This window comes from Rhinolophus sinicus, chromosome 14, assembly GCF_057876585.1.
Source record: "Rhinolophus sinicus isolate RSI-liver-muscle chromosome 14, RSI-T2T, whole genome shotgun sequence".
Classification (NCBI taxonomy): Eukaryota; Metazoa; Chordata; class Mammalia; order Chiroptera; family Rhinolophidae; genus Rhinolophus; species Rhinolophus sinicus.
Window position 1 is genome coordinate 4,085,038 of NC_142514.1, and position 20,160 is coordinate 4,105,197.

The window sequence follows — 20,160 nt, forward strand, 5'->3', positions numbered from 1 at the left end:
GCAGGTGCTTTCTCCTTTTCCTGCCGTAGGGTTCTTTCCCTGCCAGTGTCAAGTAGGCCAATGCATTTCTGGTCACACTTATCAACATACAACCTGTACCAAACCCTAATATGTTAAGCAAATAAATAATAGTTAACTAATGGCAAATATATACATCTTCTCCAGGTAGGTTTAGCTATGAGATGACATAACAGGGTCTTGTTCCTTCCTAAAGAGCCATTACAAATGATTTTCTTTCTGCAAAATTTAATGGTTCTTTCCAGCACCTCATAATAGTTCCAAGTGTAGGACTAGATAGATTTGATGAGCCTGGATTAGACTGATATTTCCTGGTTGTTAAAATTCAACTAAATGACAAGAAAGTAGAATCTCTAGTCTTTAATCACAGTAATAAATGGCTTAATGTGCTACCAATTAAGAACTAGAAACTAGAAGTTTCCTTTTTAATAAATACCACACCCACTTGAAGGTTAGATTGGGCCTTTCACCATAACTGAATAGCTAAGGTCACTAGTTCAGTATTTCCTAAATGATAAACTCCTTCATTATCATAAAAATACAGGTAACATTTCAAAATATATGGTATCATTAAAAGTGGTACCTAAGGTTACATACTGATTTCTAAAATTCCATACATAATAAAATTAAGAGATGTATTGCGCATGAAGTCTGAAAAGTTTCGTCCCCATCATCTGGTTATATTTTCACAAAAAAGTAAATACAAACTCAACCTTTACGGATCATAAATCCACATTGAAAAGGTCCTCTGTGACTTGACTGTAGAGTTTGGTGGTCTGTTCAAGTTGCTTGGTAAGATGCTATGCAATGTAAAAACGTAATTCCTGCAATAAGGTATGAGAAAGAAAGAAAATGCATACAAACTGGAAAGCAAAACTTTATTTGTAGATGTCACCTATGTAGAATATCATAAAGAATCTACAAAAAATCTACTAAGTGATTTTATCAAGGTCATGGGATACAGGGTCAACATGCAAACATCAATTTATTTCTACATACTAAAAACTGAAATTTAAAAAGACAATACCATTTATAGAGTATCATCAATAAACACAAGCTACTTAGAGATAAATTTAACAAGTATGTGGGAGACCTGTGTACTGTAAACTATGATACGCTGCTGACAGAAATGAAAGAAGACTGAAAAGAATGGAGAGATAAACCATCTTCATGCATCAGAAGATTCAATATTATTAAAATGTCAAATTTTCCCGAAGTGATCTATAGATTCAAGGCAATCCAATCAAAATCTCAGCAGGCTTTTTTTTTTTTTTTGGTAGAAATTAACAAGCCAATTCTAAAATTTGTGTGGGAAAAAAAAACAAAGGATATGGAGCAAAAAGAAATTTTCCTTTCTGTTATTTTACTAGCCAAGTAACTTTGAAAAAGAACTGGAGGACTCAGAATACTAGACTTTAAGACTTATGTGGCCATAGTATTCAGACAGTGTGGTACTGGTGAAAGCACAGACATAATAAATCAATGGAACAGAAGCAAGTCCACAAACAGACCCCCTTCTATGCGGTCGGTCGATTTTTGACAAAGGTGTCATGGAAGTTCAATAGGGAAAAGATTGTCTTTTTATTAAATGATGTTAGAAGTGAACATCCATACACACACAAAAAATGAGATTAGGGCAGCAGGATGGCTCAGGTGGTTAGAGCGCGAGCTCTCAACAACAAGGTTGCCGGTTCAATTCCCACATGGGATGGTGGGCTGCACCCCCTGAAACTAAGATTGAAAACAACAACTGGATTTGGAGCTGAGCTGCGCCCTTCACAACTAGATTGAAGGACAACGACTTGGAGCTGATGGGCCCTGGAGAAACACACCGTTCCCCAATATTACCCAATAAAATTTTTTAAAAATAGCAAGAAAATTTGACCCTTACCTTACATCATACACAAGGGAGAAATGAAGACTTTCCCAGATAACTAAAAGCTGAGGGAGTGTTACCACTAGATCTGACTTGCAAGGAATGCTCAAGGGAGTCCTGCAGGTTGAAATGAAAGGGCACAGACGGTGTAGCACTGCCCCCTCCTTATCTGCGGTTCCACAATCAGCATTCAGTTACCCGCAGTATGAAAATATTAAATGAAAAACTCCAGAAGTAAGTAATTCGTAAGGTTTAAATTGTGCTGTTCTGAGTAATGTGATGAAACCTCGAGCTTTCCCGCTCTGGCCTGCCAGGGCCGTGACTCGTCCCTTTGCCCGGTGTCTCCACACTCAGACGCTCCCTGCCCGTGAGCCAATGAGCAGTCACCTCGGTGAGCAGATCGATGTCGCAGTATCACAGTGCTTACTTGTGTCCAACTCACCCTTACTTTCCTTACTAATGGCCTCACGGTCAGCGATTCAAATATGACAGAGAGAAGCCTCGAAGTGCTTCCATTAATCAAAAAGGTAAAAGTTCTCAACTTAATAAGGAAAGAAAAAAGTCATATGCTGAGGTTGCTAAGATCTGTGGTAAGAATGACTCTTGTGTGAAATTTGGGGGGAAAAAAGAAATTTATACTAATTTTGCTTTTTGTTTTTTTAATACATTTTATTGGAGAACAGTGTGTTTCTCCAGGGCCCATCAGCTCCTTGAACAACTTGTAGCTGTGGAGGGCGCAGCTCACTGGCCCATGTGGGAATCAAACCGGCAATCGTGTTGGTCAGAGCTCGCGCTCTAACCAACTGAGCCATCCGGCCACCCCACTAATTTTGCTTTTGTACCTTAAACTGTAAAAGTTACAGCCACAGTGCATGAGAAGTGCTTCGTTAAGATGGAAAAGGCATTACATTTGTGGGTGGAAGATGCGAATGGAAAATGTGCTCCGATTGATGGCAACACACTGCGCAGAAAAGAGCTTCTATGAAGACTTTAGCAAGGTGTCTCCGGAAACAAGTGACACCAAGCCATTTACTGCAAGTGAGGGACGGTTACACAGATTGAGGAATAGGTTTGAACCGAAAAATATAAAAATCACTGGAGACAGACCACATTCACATAACTTTTATTACAGTATATTGTTATAATTGTTCTAATTTATTATGCTATTGTTGTTAATCTCTGTCCCTAATTCATAAATTAATCTTTATCATAGGTATGTACCATGTTTCCCCGAAAATAACACCTAGCTGGACAATCAGCTCTAATGCATCTTTTGGATCAAAAATTAACATAAGGCCCGGTCTTATTTTACTATAAGAGCGGGTCTTATATGAGATATGATATGATATGATATGATATGATATGATATGATATGATATGATATGATATGATATGATATGATATGATATGATATGATATGATATGATATGATATGATATGATATGATATGATATGATATGATATGATATGATATGATATGATATGATATGATACACTATAATATAATACCCGGTCTTATATAATACAATATAAGACCAAGTCTTATATTAATTTTTGCTCCAAAAGACGCATTAGAGCTGATTGTCTGGCTAGGTCTTATTTTCGGGGAAATACGGTACGTATAGGAAAAAATATAGCACATACAGGGTTCGGTACTATCTGCGGTTTCAGGCACCACTGGTAGTCTTGGAATGCAGCCCCCGTGGATAAGGGGAGTTGGGGGGACTACCGTAACTCAAAGCTGTAAGAAGAAATAAAAATCTCAGTAAGGTAAATACTTGGGCTTACAAGAGCTAGTATTATTGTAAAAACGGTTTGTAACACCACTTTCTGTTTTCTGCATGATTTAAGAGACTTAAATCATGCAGAAATATTAGTCTAAAAGCTGGTCTTATTGTAACTTTGGTCTGTAACTTCCCATTTTGTTTTCTATATCATTTAAGAGACTGATGCATTATAAAAAACAAATATTAGATTATTGTTTGGACACAATGTATAAAGATGTGATGATTCCATGACATCAAAGGAAAGAGGTGAGACAGAACTGTAAAGGAAAGGAGTTTTTTTATGTTGCTGAAGTTAAGCTGGTATAAATTCAAATTAGAGTATTATAACTTTAGGATGTTGAATGTAATTTAAGATGTTAAATGTAACCACAAAGAAAACAGTTATAAAATACATGAAAGGAAATGAGAATGGAATTGAAATGTTTCACTACAAAAAAAATCAGCTAAACAGAAAGGACAGTAATGTGGGAAATGAGGGACAAAAAAGCTATAAGGTACATAGCAAAGTGGCAGAAAAAAGGGTCTCTAATCAGTAATTACTTTAAATGTCAATGGATTAGATTCTCCATTCAAAAGGCAGATACTGGCAGGATTTTAAAAAATAACCTACTATATGCTATTTATGAGAGACCTGCTTTAGATCCAAAGATACAAATAATTTAAAAGTGAAAGGATGAAAAAAGACATTGCTTGCAAATAGTAACTAATGGCAGGATGGCTATACTAGTATCAGACCAAGTAGACATTAAATCAGAAAAGGTTACAAGACACAAAGGACATGATATATTAATAAAAGGTTCAATAGAGCAAGAAGATATGACAGTTATACACATTTACATACCTAATGACAGACCATCAAAATATATGAAGCAGAAATGGACAGAATTGAAGGGAGAAATTATATCACACTAATACTTGGAGACTTCAATGTCCCACTTTCAATGGACAGAACCAGACAGAAGGTAAGAAAGGAAACAGAACTTGAACACGATAAATCAACTAAATCTAACAGATACATATATATATATATATATATATATATATATATATATATATATATATACACACACACACATATATACACAGAACACTCCACTCAACAACAACACACACACACATTCTTCTCAAGGGCACATGGGACATTATATTAAGAACATATGTTAAGTCATAAATTAAGTCTTGGGGGCAGCCAGTTAGCTCAGTTGGTTAGAGCACAGTGCACTTAACAACAAGGTTGCTGGTTCGATCCCTGCATGGGCCACTGTGAACTGCACCCTCCACCACTAGATTGAAACAACTACTTGACTTGGAACTGATGGGTCCTGGAAAAACACTTAAAATTAATAAAAGTTTAAAAATTAATTAATTAATTAAGTCTCAACAGGTTTAAAAATAAAGAAATCATACACAGTATCTTCTCGAACTACATAATGGGATGAAGTTAGAAATCAGCAACAGAAGGAAAACTGAGAAATTCCCAAATCTGTGGAAACTGAATTATACGTTCTTAAACAACCAATGGATCAAAGAAGAAATTATAAGGACAATTAAGAAATACTTAGAGACAAATTAAAATAAACAAAACAGACCAAAGCTTACGGGATGCAGCGAAAGCACTGCTAAAGGCAACATTATAGCAGTAGATGTCTACAGTAAAAAACTCCAAGTATTGAGATCTTGAGAAAGATCTCAAATCAACAGCTTAACTTTACAACTTGATGAACTAGAAAAAAAGGAACAAATTAAACTCAGAGCTAGTAGGAGGAAATAATAAATATTAGAGCAGAGATAAATGAAATCGAGAATAGGAAAAGAGAGAAAATTAATGAAACCAAAAGTTGGCTCTTCAGATAGATCAACAAAAGTGACAAAACCTTAGCTAGACAGACTAAGGAAAGAAAGATTCAAATGTTTAAACTCAGAAATAAAAGTGAGATATCACTACAGACTCTACAGAAACAAAAAAGATTACATAAACAGTTTATAAATAAACTACTAGACTTATAACCAAACCCAGCATTCACCCCCACTCCTCAGATGCAAGTACTGTCAAATCTTTTAGCATTTTTTCCACATTTGTATTTCCAAACAATATGATTATACAGTCAGCTCAACATTTCCTTGGTTTTCACATCCATGGATTCAACCAACTGAGAATCAAAAAATATGACTATGTAAATACAGTCCAAAGCCGAACCAAACAGTATACTATGATTACCTTTCTTTGCTTGCACAACTTTTTATTTTTCCTGAAGCTAACAACTGCCTCATTTTCTTTTTCTTCTTCTTCTTTGTTTTTTTAAGCCTCAGAATACAATTTTTCAGAAATCCTTTATGTCCACTACTCTTAACCATCACAGGCCTGCCTCATTTTCATTTGTTTTAGTTTCCTATATATCACAGGGCCTTCTTCAACTCCTCATAGTAAACTCCTCATAGTGAAGACTTCTAATATTCCTCTCAATACAAAAATATCAATCCCATGTTTTTTTTCCCAAGAGGCACTCCTCGCAGAGCTCTCCGCACTGCATCGGTCAGATGTTAGGCCCGCTGAACAAACTTCATCCTAGGATTTCCCATCTCTGTCTTCCAGCGTATCTCCTGGGCTGTCCCTTTTCTGTATCATATGCCTTTCTCTTTTTTGGTTTTCTTTATTTTGGTGGAGTTCAATCTCCAGTAGTCTCCTTTACAAAGGGTGGTTAGGAAGAAACATTTTTTGACACTGTGTATCTCTCAAAATGTTCTTATATCCTGGCTGTATACTTGATAAATAGTTGGCTGAGTATAGAATTCTAGCTTGGAAATAATTTTTCCTTTTCCTCAGGATTTTTACTGTATTGCTCCATTGTCTTCTAGTTTGTGGTACTACTGGTGACATATCTACTGTCATTCCGATTCCCAATCCTTTGTGACCTGTTTGGAAACTTTTAGGATTCCCTCTTTAAACTGTGATTTCCCTTAGCATGGGTCTTCTGCCTAATCCTCCGAGCTAGTTACTTGATTGGCTTTTTAAAAATAGTCTCATATCTTTTAATTCTTGACAAATTTTCTCATATTGTTTAATGTCTTCCCCTTTATTTTACTTTATTTAATGTCTTAAGAATTGATATGCTAATTTTTAAGTTGTACTTTTGTAGACATCCTCATCTTTATCTTCCATTCCTTCTATAGTTTTTTTTTTAACTTATCTTTTAATTTCCAGGAGCTCCTTCTTTTTCTATTTCTTCTTAAAGCACAGCCTTGTTCTTATTTCTTACATGTCCTCTCTGAGGACCATCTAGTTTCAAACTCCCTGCACTGTCTGCTTTCTTCCAGTCTCCCTTTGCTGTCTGCATGGGCTCACAATTTCACGCCAGGGCCTTCCAACATGATGTTCTCTGGCAATCGATTTACACGGAACAGTAAGATACCACGGAGCTGTCTGCAAGCTCTGTATGTGTGAGCCGCCCCTCTCACCTGATGAGCTTCTCTGGGCAATGCCTGGAAGGGGACCTGGAAGTTTCCCGTGGTAGTGCATCCTCTTTGATGGATTAGTTCCTTCAGGGAAGAGCCCAGAGAATAAATGGAAGAAGGGGGAAGTATCTCCCTGCAGGGTGTGAACTCCCACATTTTCTCTGCTTTTTTTTTTGTGGGGGAGAGGTTCCACTCTCTCCCTCCACGTGTCTGTATGTGTCTAGGTTCTGAAGACTCGGGTTCACTTTCTCCAGGGAGTAAACCTCCTGCCTCCACAGGATGGGCGAGCTAATGCATCTCATGTCATCAGCACTGAGAACTATCATTAAAAAGGAAAAAAACCTTTGCCAATCTGGTAGACAAAAAAAGGGAACCATGTTTTTAACTTGCATCTGTTTGTCTCCTAGTGAGGGTAAACAATTTTCCATATATTGACTTGCATTTTAGATTTCTTCTTTTATGAAATAATCTATTTGTTTCCTTTGCATTGTTTTCCTATGAGGGCATTCATCTTTTTCTTTTTGATTTCCAAGAGTTCTTTGTCTGTATTACAAATATGAATCTTTTATCAAATAAATATATTGCTGGTTACTTTTGGGTCTTTTGTTTATGATTTTTATTTTTTTAAGTTTTAGGTTTTTTTTCCTTTAATAAACACAGAAGTTTCTCATTTTTACAAAATCAAAGCTATCAATTGTGTTTTTTCTGATTTCTGCTGTGGCATCATGCTTAGAAAAGTCTCCTGACTCCAATTTCATCATATTTGCTTCCCTTAAATAATTAAGCAATTGAAGAAGTCGCTCTATTTGCATTTATTTAAATTCTAGTGAAGGAGACCCTCTCCGGAATCAATGTGACAGTGTATACTCGGAGTACACTGCCACTCTGCTTTCATTTTCCATGTTCACTTAACAAAGTCACCTGTGAAGAACATGAGTGTCTGACCACGACTGTATTGGGCAGGACAGGCTGGGTCAGTGGTCCTACGAACCCCTGCGGCCCCGAGACCCTTACAGGGGGTCCACAGGTCAAAACTACTTTCATAATAAAACAAAGCTGTTTTTTGCCTTTTCCTCATTTTCTCCTGAGTGTACAGTGGGCCACATGACGTGTGATGACATCACTATTCCGATGGTTAATGGAATGCGTCCTTGTGTATTATGCTTTCCAGAAATTTCTAAGGTGGTAGTTTTAGGATATAAAAATGAGTTTTCAGAGATGAAATCAATTGGTGGTCAGTTCTTCGACTGTGTACCTACTACTTCTCTTTCTTCATATCTGCTCTGACATCTGTATAAAATAGATATAACATCTAAACATGTAACTTCATGATTTCCCAATACGTGGCTATTTTGGACTCCTGAAGCCTTCCCTGTGCTTATACTGAAATACAAGTACATTCTGTATCTTGTTTTACAACATTTTATCAGTTACCCAGTTTTAATTTCTAATGATATTTGTTGGCTATAACCCATGTAAACAAAAGCTCTTTGGGGTCCTCAATAATTTAAAACGGTAAAGGAGTCCTGACATCAAAAAGTCCGAGAATTGCTAGGTTAGAGAATCCTGGGGTAAGAGGTAATCCAAAAATTCTGAAGGTTCATTTCTCCCTCACTTTACACGTTCACCTCATGTCAGCAGGTAGTTAGCACGGCAATGACCTCAGGCTCCAGGCTGACAGAGCAGCCACCCTTTGGAACCACCGTCAGTCACCGAGGCAGAGGGAAGAGCATGACATCCTTGGGCTCACACTGGCATTTAAATGCCTCAGCCTGAGCATGACACACAGCACTTCCAGTCGTCACTGGCCGGAACTAGTCACGGGGCCTCACTCAGCCACGAGGGGACCAGGAATTGCATTCCACCACGTGTGGGCAAGCGAAGAACGAATGCTCGCTATACTACGCTTGAGCACAGCGATGCGTTTTAGCTCAACATTTTGAAGCCCCAACAGAGCACGCACAGAACGACTTAATGATACCTCAGACTTTCACTCACTTCAGGAACAGTAAAGCCACCAGGAAGCTACCATTTCGAGTTCAGACTTCCAGGCTTACCTTCCGGGGGTGCCAACAACATGGATACAAGGAGACACTTTGGTTAGTGTTGCTCAAGCAGGAGTTCGCCATCATCAGAAGTGTCTGGACGCTGATGGGAACCACTTTGAGTACCTCTTGTCATTGCAGAAGTCAAACGTGACTTGTATTCATCGTTTGCTATCTGTATATATTGAGTAGTACAATTTTAATACAGTTTCCCTTTCTTACAATGTGTATACGTTTTTTTGGCACGCTCTGTATATTGCTGTATTTCAGAAACGAAGTCTCCACAAACTATATTCTATTGGATTTTGGGACGTTTGCCTAATTACCACAATTGAAGATTCATTACTGTCCATATGTTCAATGACAATCTGATCGAAATAAACTGTTATCAGCTAATAAAAACCTATACTTTTTTATGATACTTGGTACTTGTACTAAAATTTAAAAGGAAAAACAGATTTCAGAGCTAATTAACACTGAGCCAGCGTGGGTGCTTTGTGCTGAGTAAGAGCTGTTTCATGAAGAGAAAGGGTATTCAAGATGATTTGGTGTCACCGAGTAGATAGTGATAATACTAAGAGACGAAGCCACTCACTTATCAGGCACTAAAACGCAACCATTGAACTAGACGTGGAAAAACGTCCTACTTGGTTTTGTGAAGGTTCCCACTACCGTCTGAAGCTCCGCACAATGAAACTGTACCCTGCACAGCGCCGCCATCTTCTGATGGCGTTTTCTCTGCTCAGCACAGCCTTCTACCCTTTCCGGTGACACGTCGCCCATCTTTGGCGGGTCTGAAAATAAGTTCCTGTACGTGGGGTTCATCGGCCAACTGTAACAGGCCCCAACAATGTACGTAGGGTACGGTGCAGCCGGGACTAGCTCATTCTGCCTGACCCGTCTTTGCAAGGAGTATCTCAACAGAATGTCTATCGTAAAAATTCAGCTCTAACAAAAGAAAGAAACTGTAAAACAATAAATCGAATCCACCTGAAACTCACTGACTTTTACAAATATCACTGGTGCTAGAATAAAAGATGATTAAACAAGTAACGTTTTCCCCCTGCCATAATGAATCACGAGAGGAAGGTGATCAATACCTGGGAGACAAAGGACAGACCCAGCAGGAGAAGCCACCTTTTGTCTCCCAGCGCCGAGTCCCCACAGGCCTAGGCTGCCTTGCCACAAGCGGAAGCCGTGGGTTTGAATTTGCTCTCTTCCTCTGGTGTCTGACTTTAAACCATTTTCAAATGGGAACATTTAGATTTTTCCAAACTGATAGTTGATAAACTCCTTCCAACACATTTCTCCAGGATGATTCGTTGCCAGAATTGCAACACGAGTATAGCGTCACCACCTCTCACTTCAACTCAGTGCCTGTGCGGAATGCCACCCTGCTCTAACCCTTACAGGAGGCACAAAAGAAAGAGAATTAGTCCCTGCCCTCAGGAGATTATAAATGAGGTGCACGGGTTTCCCCTAAAAACCTACCCACACGGATTTAACTAAACAATACAAAAGAGCAATGCGGAAATAACTTCGGGGCAGTCAGAATGCAACAGAGGGCGCAGGGTGTAAACGGGGATGCAAAAGGTCGATTTTGATTTGCGAAGGTGTCCAAGACAGGCTGCGCCATCTCAGGGGAAAAGGACACCCTCAGGAGTGTTCAGTAGGCAGGAAGTAGGCAAGAAATTCATCTGGCCATCCATCCACCGGCTCATTCATTCAGCACACATCTGGTAAGTAGCACACGGTGTGAGGGATGGAGAGCAGCCCCGCCGTGATCTCTGACCACACAGCGCTTCCTTTGCAGGAGAAGAAGGCAGAGCATCACCACAAAGTAGGCAGGAAGTATATAAAACATCTCATTTATAGGGACTTTAAAAAAGGAGCTGAGAGTTTGACCCTTACCCAGTGAACGGCAGGCACGCACAAAAGGTTTCTGGGTAGGGAAATAACTAGGGAAAGAATGGGATCAGTACGGTTTGCTAACAGTGATTTGGTGCAGCTTGACTAAAACTGACAAAACCCAAAACGAAAGAGACCTGAAGACGACGAGAGCGGAAGTGCAGGGTTGGGATTCCGTGGGCCCGGGCAGCAGCCTGGAAGCTGAGAAGGAAATGAAGGGATCAGAGAACTGGAGTGAGAGGATTTGTGGACGGGGTGACGGTCCAAGGCACAATCCAAAGGGGCTCAATACTATATGGAGGAGAAAACCCAGAGAGCATTCCAGTTTGGGGCGGAGGCAAGGGTGAGGGAGAAACGGAGGCAGTGGGCTTTGGGAGAAGCTGAGTTTGAGCACCCAAAGATAATGCCCACAGGCAGACAGAGATGCAGGCCAAGGGAACCACGCTGCTGCGGGTCAGGGCGGGGGGGGGAGGGGGGCAAGGGGGAGGACTCAGAATGAGCACCTGGCAGGGAGAAAAAGGAGAACCAAGAGAATGGCAGGGGATTTCAAGGGTCTCAGTGGTGTCACAAATACATTTGTACAGATTTACAGCTAACAAAATACTGCCACTGACGTTTCCTCATCTAATACTTTAATACTCACAAAACGTCTTCAGGTTGGTATTAGGACCCCCATTTTGCAGATAAAAACAGTGAGGACAAAAAGATGCAATGACTTGTCTAAGATGGAGGACTTTAGCTGAGTACGAACCCCTGACCCACACGCTGGCGAAATTCAGAACTGGTGTAGCTTGGCTCAGTGAACTTTGGCTCATAAAACGGGTACCTTTGCAAAGTGAAAGGCAAACTACAGAGAGAGACCAGATATTTACAATACATCTGTCAGACAAAGGACTCATCCAAATTATGTGAAAGAACTCCAAGAAATCAATATGAGCATTCCTTATTAACTTTTATGCTCACGACGCTAATAAAAATATACTGGCATTTACTTTCCATAATATGTCCATTACTATGCTAAGCACCTATATGCATTCTTGCTTAATTCTCCTAACAGCCCTATGGCAATAAAATTATTGTCTGGATTTTATGGATAAAGAAACGGGCCCAGAGAGGTTACGTAACTTGCCCCAGATCAGGCTGCTAGAAAGTCAAACTTCAAACAAGCTTTCAAGGGCTTTGCTCTTTAAGCGTTGACCCCTTTCAAGCCCCATCACCACCTTTGGCCTTTCCAAGTAATCACCAACAAATGCTCCCAGGAGCCTCACGTCCGGTGCTGGGCAAGTGCTTTCAGCGGCCCTTCTCTAACGCTCCTGAGCAACACCACACCCCTCCTGACTCCAGGGTCAAGGGCACACCCTACATGTCCTACGGTTTTGGAAGCTGGACTCCTAGCACCATTTTAAGACTCTTCACTTTGGAAAGGTTGGCCTGAGAGAGAAACAATCACATCATGAATAAGTCAGAAGAGCAAAACAGGAGGATGTTGACTGAACATTCCAAGTTTCTACAACTAAATGTTATTCAAAGGAATAACCTTTGAATCTTAAGTGAGTTCTCAGAAGGAAAAAAACTTACAAAATCTACAGAGCCCATTACCCCCAAGATGAAATATAGGTTCAGAAAGTAGTAGCCAATCAGTCACAACAGAACGCTAAACACTAAAAAGGAAAAAAGCAGGGCCCACGTGGGGCAGGGGGCAGAGGACCCCTGCCCTCTAGTGCCCATGTCTGTTGACCACAGCGTGCGAGCACCGACGGGCCCACGCAAGGAATTCTGATTCCAGCTCAGAGGTCATTCCAAGGGCTTAGGAAATATTTTCCTACCATAGTACAATTTTGTTTTCATTTCTCTTCCTAGTAATGTCCATATGTTTATTTGGTGCCCTTGAGACACAACTGTTTAAAAAAAAAAAAGCCAGCATCTTAGAGAAAGGAGCTCAAGTTCCTTTGTGGGTCAAAACTAATGGTTTGGATCCTATCTACACATTAACTGTTTGGCTTATTTTTCCCTAAAAGCCTGACCTTATACTTTCTCTCGTCCATGTCCATCTGTCATATCCCGCCCACTTGTGCAGACTTCTGTGGCTGATGTCTGTTGGCATTTTATGACTGAGGAATGTTCTGGCTCCTGCAAGCCAGGAAGGGAACACTGTGCACCGATGGCCCACCGTCCGAGAGCCAGGCAGGACCCAGCCATCAGGCCATCCTCTCGGACGAGGTTCCACTACAAGCTGCGAGCTGCTTCGGGGGAGTGAGGGCCTGTATGATGCATGGGCCGCAATATTCCCAATGGTCTTTTCATTTTGGGGGGTGCCCCCTTTCCAACATTTATGCTATTTTATTTATTCATCTCTGTTAGTTGTCTTAAATCCTTTTTTGAACAAGGTAGAATACGTAAAATTAAAATGAAAGTTTAGTAAAAAACTAAACACTAACATTCCACAGCCACGCAAAACATGCCGCTTGTATGTGCCCATTATTTTCTTCTCCATTGTTTTATTACTGAACTCACAGCACATATAAAAGCTTTCAATTGAATTCGCTCTAAGAAAGCAAAAAAAAGGAGGTATTTTGGTAGATAATGCAGAACTAGAGCATTAAAATTTCAAGAAGCAATTGTTTGAAATGCCCAAAGCAGAAAGGTAATAACTAGCTTATGGTTCATTAACGAAAAACGCATTTTTTTTAACCTCACGTGTGTGCTGATCCCATGATGAGAGGACACTGGAACTGGCTGGGCATCCGAACAACTCCCTCCCTACCCAGAGGCAAGACCACCGGAAGCCTCTCTGGACCTGGCCTGGGCACCCTGCCCCCACCGGCAGTGCCGCTGCGTCCTCACTGACTGGCAGAACCGTTGCCTCTGATCAGCCCTCCCCTCCCTGCCTGGCCCCTTCAAAGCTCACAGCTCAGAAGTACATCTTCGGGTCCCACTAACTATATCTTTGGGTCCCACTCTGCCTTTACCACAAACGCTTTCTGGACTATTCCACGCACCTTACGCCCACACTTACCCCAAATTCTGGGAACCCCTCCCCTGCCCTCCAAGTCAAACTCATGACTTTGCAGGAAGCTGAGTGCAGGCAGATATTGTCTTTTGAAGAGAATAAACTTGGTATTTCGAACAGAAAGAGCAAAGCAAAGCTTTGGAGCTTTCTTACCTAATGCTAGCCGTAAGTTCTGGCACTATGTTTTTCATTAGCACAGCAGACGGATAGGAAATTTAGCCAGGATGAAGCATACGAATACTTTCTATGTGCATGCATGTCTTTTTAAAATAAGCAATACCTCATGCTTATCAAAATTCAAGAAATAACAATAAATATTAACTGAATATCTACTTAGGCCACGCATTTTATATACGCCCTCACTACACTGGAATACTCCAACATACAAATCCTGGCTCTCAGAAAGTGCTTAATACATGATTTATTACCTGTCACCTACATTTCCACAAAGAAAACACAGCAAGACGAAAGGTTAAACCACCAGCCTAGAGGCACAAGCTCCCAGGAGAGTAGAACCAGATTCGCATACAGGACTCTGGCTGCAGTCAGCCCTCCACTGCTTCCTCCTGTGCTCTCAGTAACTCCACGAAATACTGTGCAGGTAATTAAACAGAGACCTTGAAGTGACTCGCTCAAGGTCACGCAAGTCAGTGTGGGCTGAGACTCCCGCTCCTAATGAGCACACGCCTGAGCCTTTGTTCACAGGACACTTTAGGAATGGGGCCATCTGGGTAAGTTAGGTTTTTGGACCCAAAGGCTTAACACTACTTACGCAGTGCTCACAGTTTAAGCAGGGCCACTGTCGTAAATGCCAAGCCTTGAAAATAATGCTGTAGATGGGAACTCACTGAAGGAATGACCTTCCCAGACTCATCTGAACGAGCTCTAGATGGACTGGGTGTGCACCTGGCTTAGCTGACCCCTTGGTACTCAATTTCTACAGATGGCCAACCCATCCTCACTGGGGGGCGTTGGGTGACTTTGTTCCCCAGGTCAGTGCTCATGGTGAGTCACCCTGTCCTCCCATCTGCAGTCCAAACTTGCATGTTTAGCCCCACTCTGTGGTATGACCTACTGCCAGAAAAACCCAGACAACCAAAAATTATGGAAAGAACAAGGTGCCTTATACCAGGGAAGGAACGAGAATGCAGGGACTTTGGGGAAACTTCTTACTGGTAGGCGATGGTTCTATTTTCATAACTGCTATGGGAGGAAGAAGATCCCAGAACACTAACCTCCATTCACGTATTGCAAGAAATAGACCTTTTTAGCTTAATTTTTTTACTTAACAACCGTGTTTTATTTTTCAAGTGTGTAAAATTTGAAAATGACATTGGCTCCTTTAAGGCTAAATCGACCGGGACCAGAGATCTTAAAGCTGGTTTATAAACACTGCGGAATGATACGTGGAAAAATGAAACTCTTTCAAAGGTAATTCAACAACGATAGGGTAGGAATTAGCGTCGATTACTTAGGAATACTTCAGGTTTAACACACGCCAATTAAAATGTCTATAACATGTATAAAGATCAAGAAAATCTCACTCAGATTAACTGTTCAGGAATCCTTTCTCCAAATACATTTTGGAAAATCACCTCAGAAGTCTCAGATCAGTTAGATTTTAGGCACCTGATGATACATCTGACTACACTGAGCCACAGGTGCCAATCAGATTTCCGTGTCCAGGTAATGATAAATCACTCCTTCCCCTCAGTGTGTGGCAGGCAGACAAGGGCTCGACTCTGGAAACAGGAAATCCAGAACACTAGAGAGAGGACCATTAAAGATCAGATAAGTCTTGTTCATAGGAGAATTTGGTGGTCCAGCTGCCTGCTTTTCTCTCTGGAATACACGTTGAGGGCTATTTTAAAGTTTAAGACCTGGGAAGGGAGATGCTGAAGCTGATTTTTGACATTTCTAATTACTCCAATTGCTGCAACTATGTATTATGCTTGCAATTTTTAGATTTTTAAATAGAATTTCCTGGCTGTGCTTCCATTTGCAATTCCTAGGGGCTTCCATTTGCAATTCCTAGGGGAAAGTCTCTGAACTTCCCAAACACCGAGAGTTTTGAAGATATTCTTTTGAAGGTAGTCCAAAATACTGGTGGGAAGAGCATCTCACCTCCTACGGTTATATTTGAATGGCTTCAAGCTGTAGAACCGACAGCAAACACATAAGCAGGTGTTATTACCTTCTTCCAACCACACATGTAAGAATTAAGATTACTTCTACTTTTTCTCGAACTCTCCAACTAATTCATGTTGTTTTAACTCAGGCCGATTTCTGATTTCACAACAAATCCCATTAAATATCAAGTCCAGAGAGCACCTTCTGAACTGTTTTTATAGAATCCGCAGAGATAAAAATATGCACAGCACATCTTTTATAGCAAGTTTGTTGACACAGGCAACACAGGTAAACAAGAGGGCATGTTTCATAGGGATTCCACCTATAGCTATAAACATAGGAAGTGTCTGTACTCATTGGGAGAACTAAAATGCTTGTTAAAGAAATATTTTTTTTTTGGTTCCCACCCATCAGTCCAATAACAATGACAGGCCCTCAGATTCCAGCCGTTTCAAGGTACACTTTTGACAAGTGTTTACCTAGGACTCTGGCCCAGCCTTTAATTATAGGCTTATTTGCAGTTGCTTTAGATTCACTGACGCTAGTAAACGGGTCAGTTGTCTGCTCTATTACTGATAACCCAGACTGACTACATATGAGTGATAAGAACGGCTGATTTCAGAAAAGCTGGCTTCATTTACTGCTTCGCTTCTAAGAACTGGAGAAAACTTAGAGAATAACTAGCCAGACCGCTTCATTCGAAGGGAAAGAAACTAAAAGCCAAAGTGACTAACCCAAAGCCTACTGATGATTAGTTACAAGAACCTCCAGCTGCCCTCCGCTAGCCTAACATGATTTGCAATTCCCAAAAATATTTCATCGGACGTTTTCATAGTAAATAGCAGCCAACAGACTTGAGGGGTTCTTACGTGGGGTGCCCAAGAACACAGTCCCAGAACCAGCAGCTCTGTAGTCTGAGTACTGGTACACTAGGGTGACAGCAAAACAAAGAGGTGCACAGAGGTCAAGAGCAGAGGCCCCCGAGTCAGGCTGCCCGAGGCTGAATTCAGGCTCCTGCGCTGTTTAGTGGTGTGACGTTGGGCAATTTCTTTAACCTATGCCTGTTTCCTCAGCTATAAATCAAGAATTCCCATAACGCCTACCTTAAGGGTTGGTGTGAGAATTTGAGATACATTAACATGCATTCCTTCAGCATGTCCGCCTTGCACAAAGCAAGCACTCAAGGAGGTCGGCTGTCATTAACATCATGCAAATCAGCATTGACCACAGTACTTGACCAGCGTTGCCTAGGATAGCCAGGCTTGATTAGTTCTGATCACTGGAAAACCTGAGACATGGCATTAGGGGTGCCCTGGCAGGGGTGGGCAGACCGCATCCAGCAGCTTGGAGACAAACGATCCACCTTCTGATCTGACCTTGGAAACCTCCCTGACCTTCACATTGATCTCCACTGGCCGAGTCAAGAAGGAGACTAACGGGGCCCCTACTAAGTTTGAGACTCTCTCTTATTTCTTTTATTCGGAGAAGAATCAGGGTCTAATAAGCACTTGGTATGTGGAACAGGGCGCGCACGCCGAGGCCGTGCTTGGGGCACCACTTCTTTCCAGGTTTTAGAGCCTCTTCCTAATCTGCAGCCTCCGAATTGAGGCTGAATGTCTGGGAAGCTCTTCCTCCAACTTCTGGGCAGCCGTTCGGGGGAAAGAAGGGCACAACATACGTGCCTCGGAGCCTGGACTCGCTACAGAGGCCGGACGTCCCCAGGGAAGACTCAGAGACCCGGGGGACCCCTGGGGAGGTCCCCTGCTGGCTTTGACCTTGGTGCCTAAAACTCGGTGTCTCACCCGGCCGGCCGGGGGCAATGACACACCTGCTCAGCCAGGGCAGGTGTGTGAGCCGACTGTGGCCCAGGTGCCGAGGGCTGGGGACCCCACGCCATCTCCCCCACGGGAACCCTGTTCCCGCCTGGGGGTGCGGGGGGCTCTGGCCCTGTCTGCACACAGCGCATGCGGCGCGCTGGCCGCCGAGAGCAGGGGCGGAGGGCGGCCGGGGCACCCCCGGCGGAGGGGTCTGGGCGGTAGGGGCCGCCCGGTCGGCCGGCGGTCGCGCACGTCAGGCGGGGTCACGCGGCCTCCCCGCCGGCCCCGGCCGCCCGTGGCGGGAAAGGGACAGTCGCCGCTAGCCCGGCCCTCCCGCATGACCGGGCCCGGCCGCAGCCCCGACGGCGTCCCGCCGCAGGCCTCACCTCCCTGCGCACGTTCAACAACGAGTAATAGTCTTCATTGTCCAGCTCCTCCTCGCTCAAGGCCGTCGCCATCTTCGCAACCTTTCACCCCGCCGAGCCCGTAAGACCGTGCTCAAGAGGGACCGGCGATCCTCAGCGCGGACAGCGCGGGCCGACCCGGCTGCGCCACAGCGGCCCCTGGCGGTGCGGAGTCGCGCCGCAGCCGCCCGCGCCCCGCAGCAGCGCGCCTGCGCCCTGCGCCCCCGCGCGGCCGAGGGCGGGATGCGGCGCCCCGGGCCTCTCCACGTGCTGCCCGCCTACCTAAAGCCCAGCCCGGCCAGCCCAGGACTGTGCCGGGACTGGAAAAAAAGCCTTTGCAATCATTCCGGGGGTCGTCACCCTCTGGGGGACTCGGAGACAGGCCTGTGCAACAGCTCCCTGTCTCCCCTGCCGGCCCCCAGTGCAAAGTGTACCCCACCCCCAAAGAGCCCCACCCGGGGCGCACCGGGCAGTGCACCCGGGTGGGAGGCTCCTCAGGGAGGCCTCTGGCTGACTCGTTTGTTGCACAGGAAACCTGTAGGATGGGATTTGTAGTTCCCGCCATTGTTCTTCGCCTTTTCTCTTGATCACCCAGAACCCTGATCAGAGGACGGGCCTCACTTATTTTCGTTTTCTATTATTGCCCTATATTTAGGAGCACCCAGCCCTTTTTTCCTGCTGCTTAAATGACAAGGCAATATCCATTTGGTTGCTAATAGAATTGTCTCGGGCAGGCGTGTGTACCTACGGTTCCTGTCCCAGAGCGGTTCTCTTGTACATTTCTACCTTATAATTTAGTGGTAGAGTCTAATTGATTTCAACGTGGTGCCTGCTGTTTGGTGCATTATTAAAGAAGTCTCGGTTACAGTCATCTAAATAATTTAAATGTCTTCAAAATGATGCAGTTCTCAAGACACGATGGACAGCAGGGGTCCCATGTCCTTGCCACCTGTTTGGTTCACGCTGACCTGTACCCCTTCTCCATGCTTTCTGAGGGCCGTTTGTTCTTCCTTAACTAGCCATCAGTTTAAAGCCATCCCGATACCCTTCCTAAACAGGTCTCCTGGGACGCCCCAAGGGGAGCCCCAAACACCTGTCTGTAGATGTGAGAAGTTGATTTCTTTCTCTTCTAGTTTTTGGCCAGATGTGCGCCATCTGGGCCGGGGTATCGTGCCTTCCAAGTTGCCCAGCTCTCTTCAGCTCCTTTGGCATGAGACACTTAGGTGTGCTGCGATGGGTTATTGTTGAGTCAGTGTGCAACAGACTGTCAGCCCAGGTTGTAAATTAAGAGCTATTTCCTTAGCTGTGTGAGGCTTCCCCACAATAGCTTTCACAGACACTCATGTTCCATCAGCTATTCCAGCAGTTTTTTTTATGGTCTTTCCTTTTTTCTCCTTTGCAGAGCAGTGATTAGGGCTAAACTGCATGCTGACATTTGCTGGTCTTTAAGAATTTCTTACAGAGAGGCTGGGGAAAAAACTACAAAGTTGAGACATTCCTTTTTTCCTTAGGTTTGTAGACATTAATTGGGCCATAATGCTCAGTTGGGTAGAGAGAGTTCTTTGCCATCTTTCCTCTGCTTAGGAAAACACTGCCTCTAGGAATTACATAAACGGAACACAACATATGTTTCAGAACGCCCAGGACTGTGTTTCCATGATTGAGAATGACCTGGTTTTTATCACCACTCAAACAAAATAAATAGTGACTCA

General features: G+C 43.0%; 1 protein-coding gene and 1 non-coding gene across 3 annotated transcripts in view; both read right to left on the reverse strand.

Moving 5' to 3' along the window:
* The window catches only part of DNAJC11 (DnaJ heat shock protein family (Hsp40) member C11), a 61,939-nt gene extending 43,351 nt beyond the window's left edge, over positions 1-18,588 (reverse strand). The window contains exon 1 of one of the 2 annotated variants that reach the window (XM_074334151.2): positions 18,431-18,588. In XM_074334151.2, coding sequence (XP_074190252.1) covers positions 18,431-18,502 — 72 coding nt within the window. In that variant the 5' untranslated portion in view covers positions 18,503-18,588. The remainder of the gene's footprint in view (positions 1-18,430) is intronic. The other variant, XM_074334152.2, reaches the window with a different exon arrangement.
* Positions 5,984-6,044, reverse strand: LOC141572589 (small nucleolar RNA SNORD75). The gene has a single exon (XR_012497912.1). It is a non-coding gene; the product is annotated as a small nucleolar RNA SNORD75 (small nucleolar RNA).
* Positions 18,589-20,160: the final 1,572 nt, after the last annotated feature.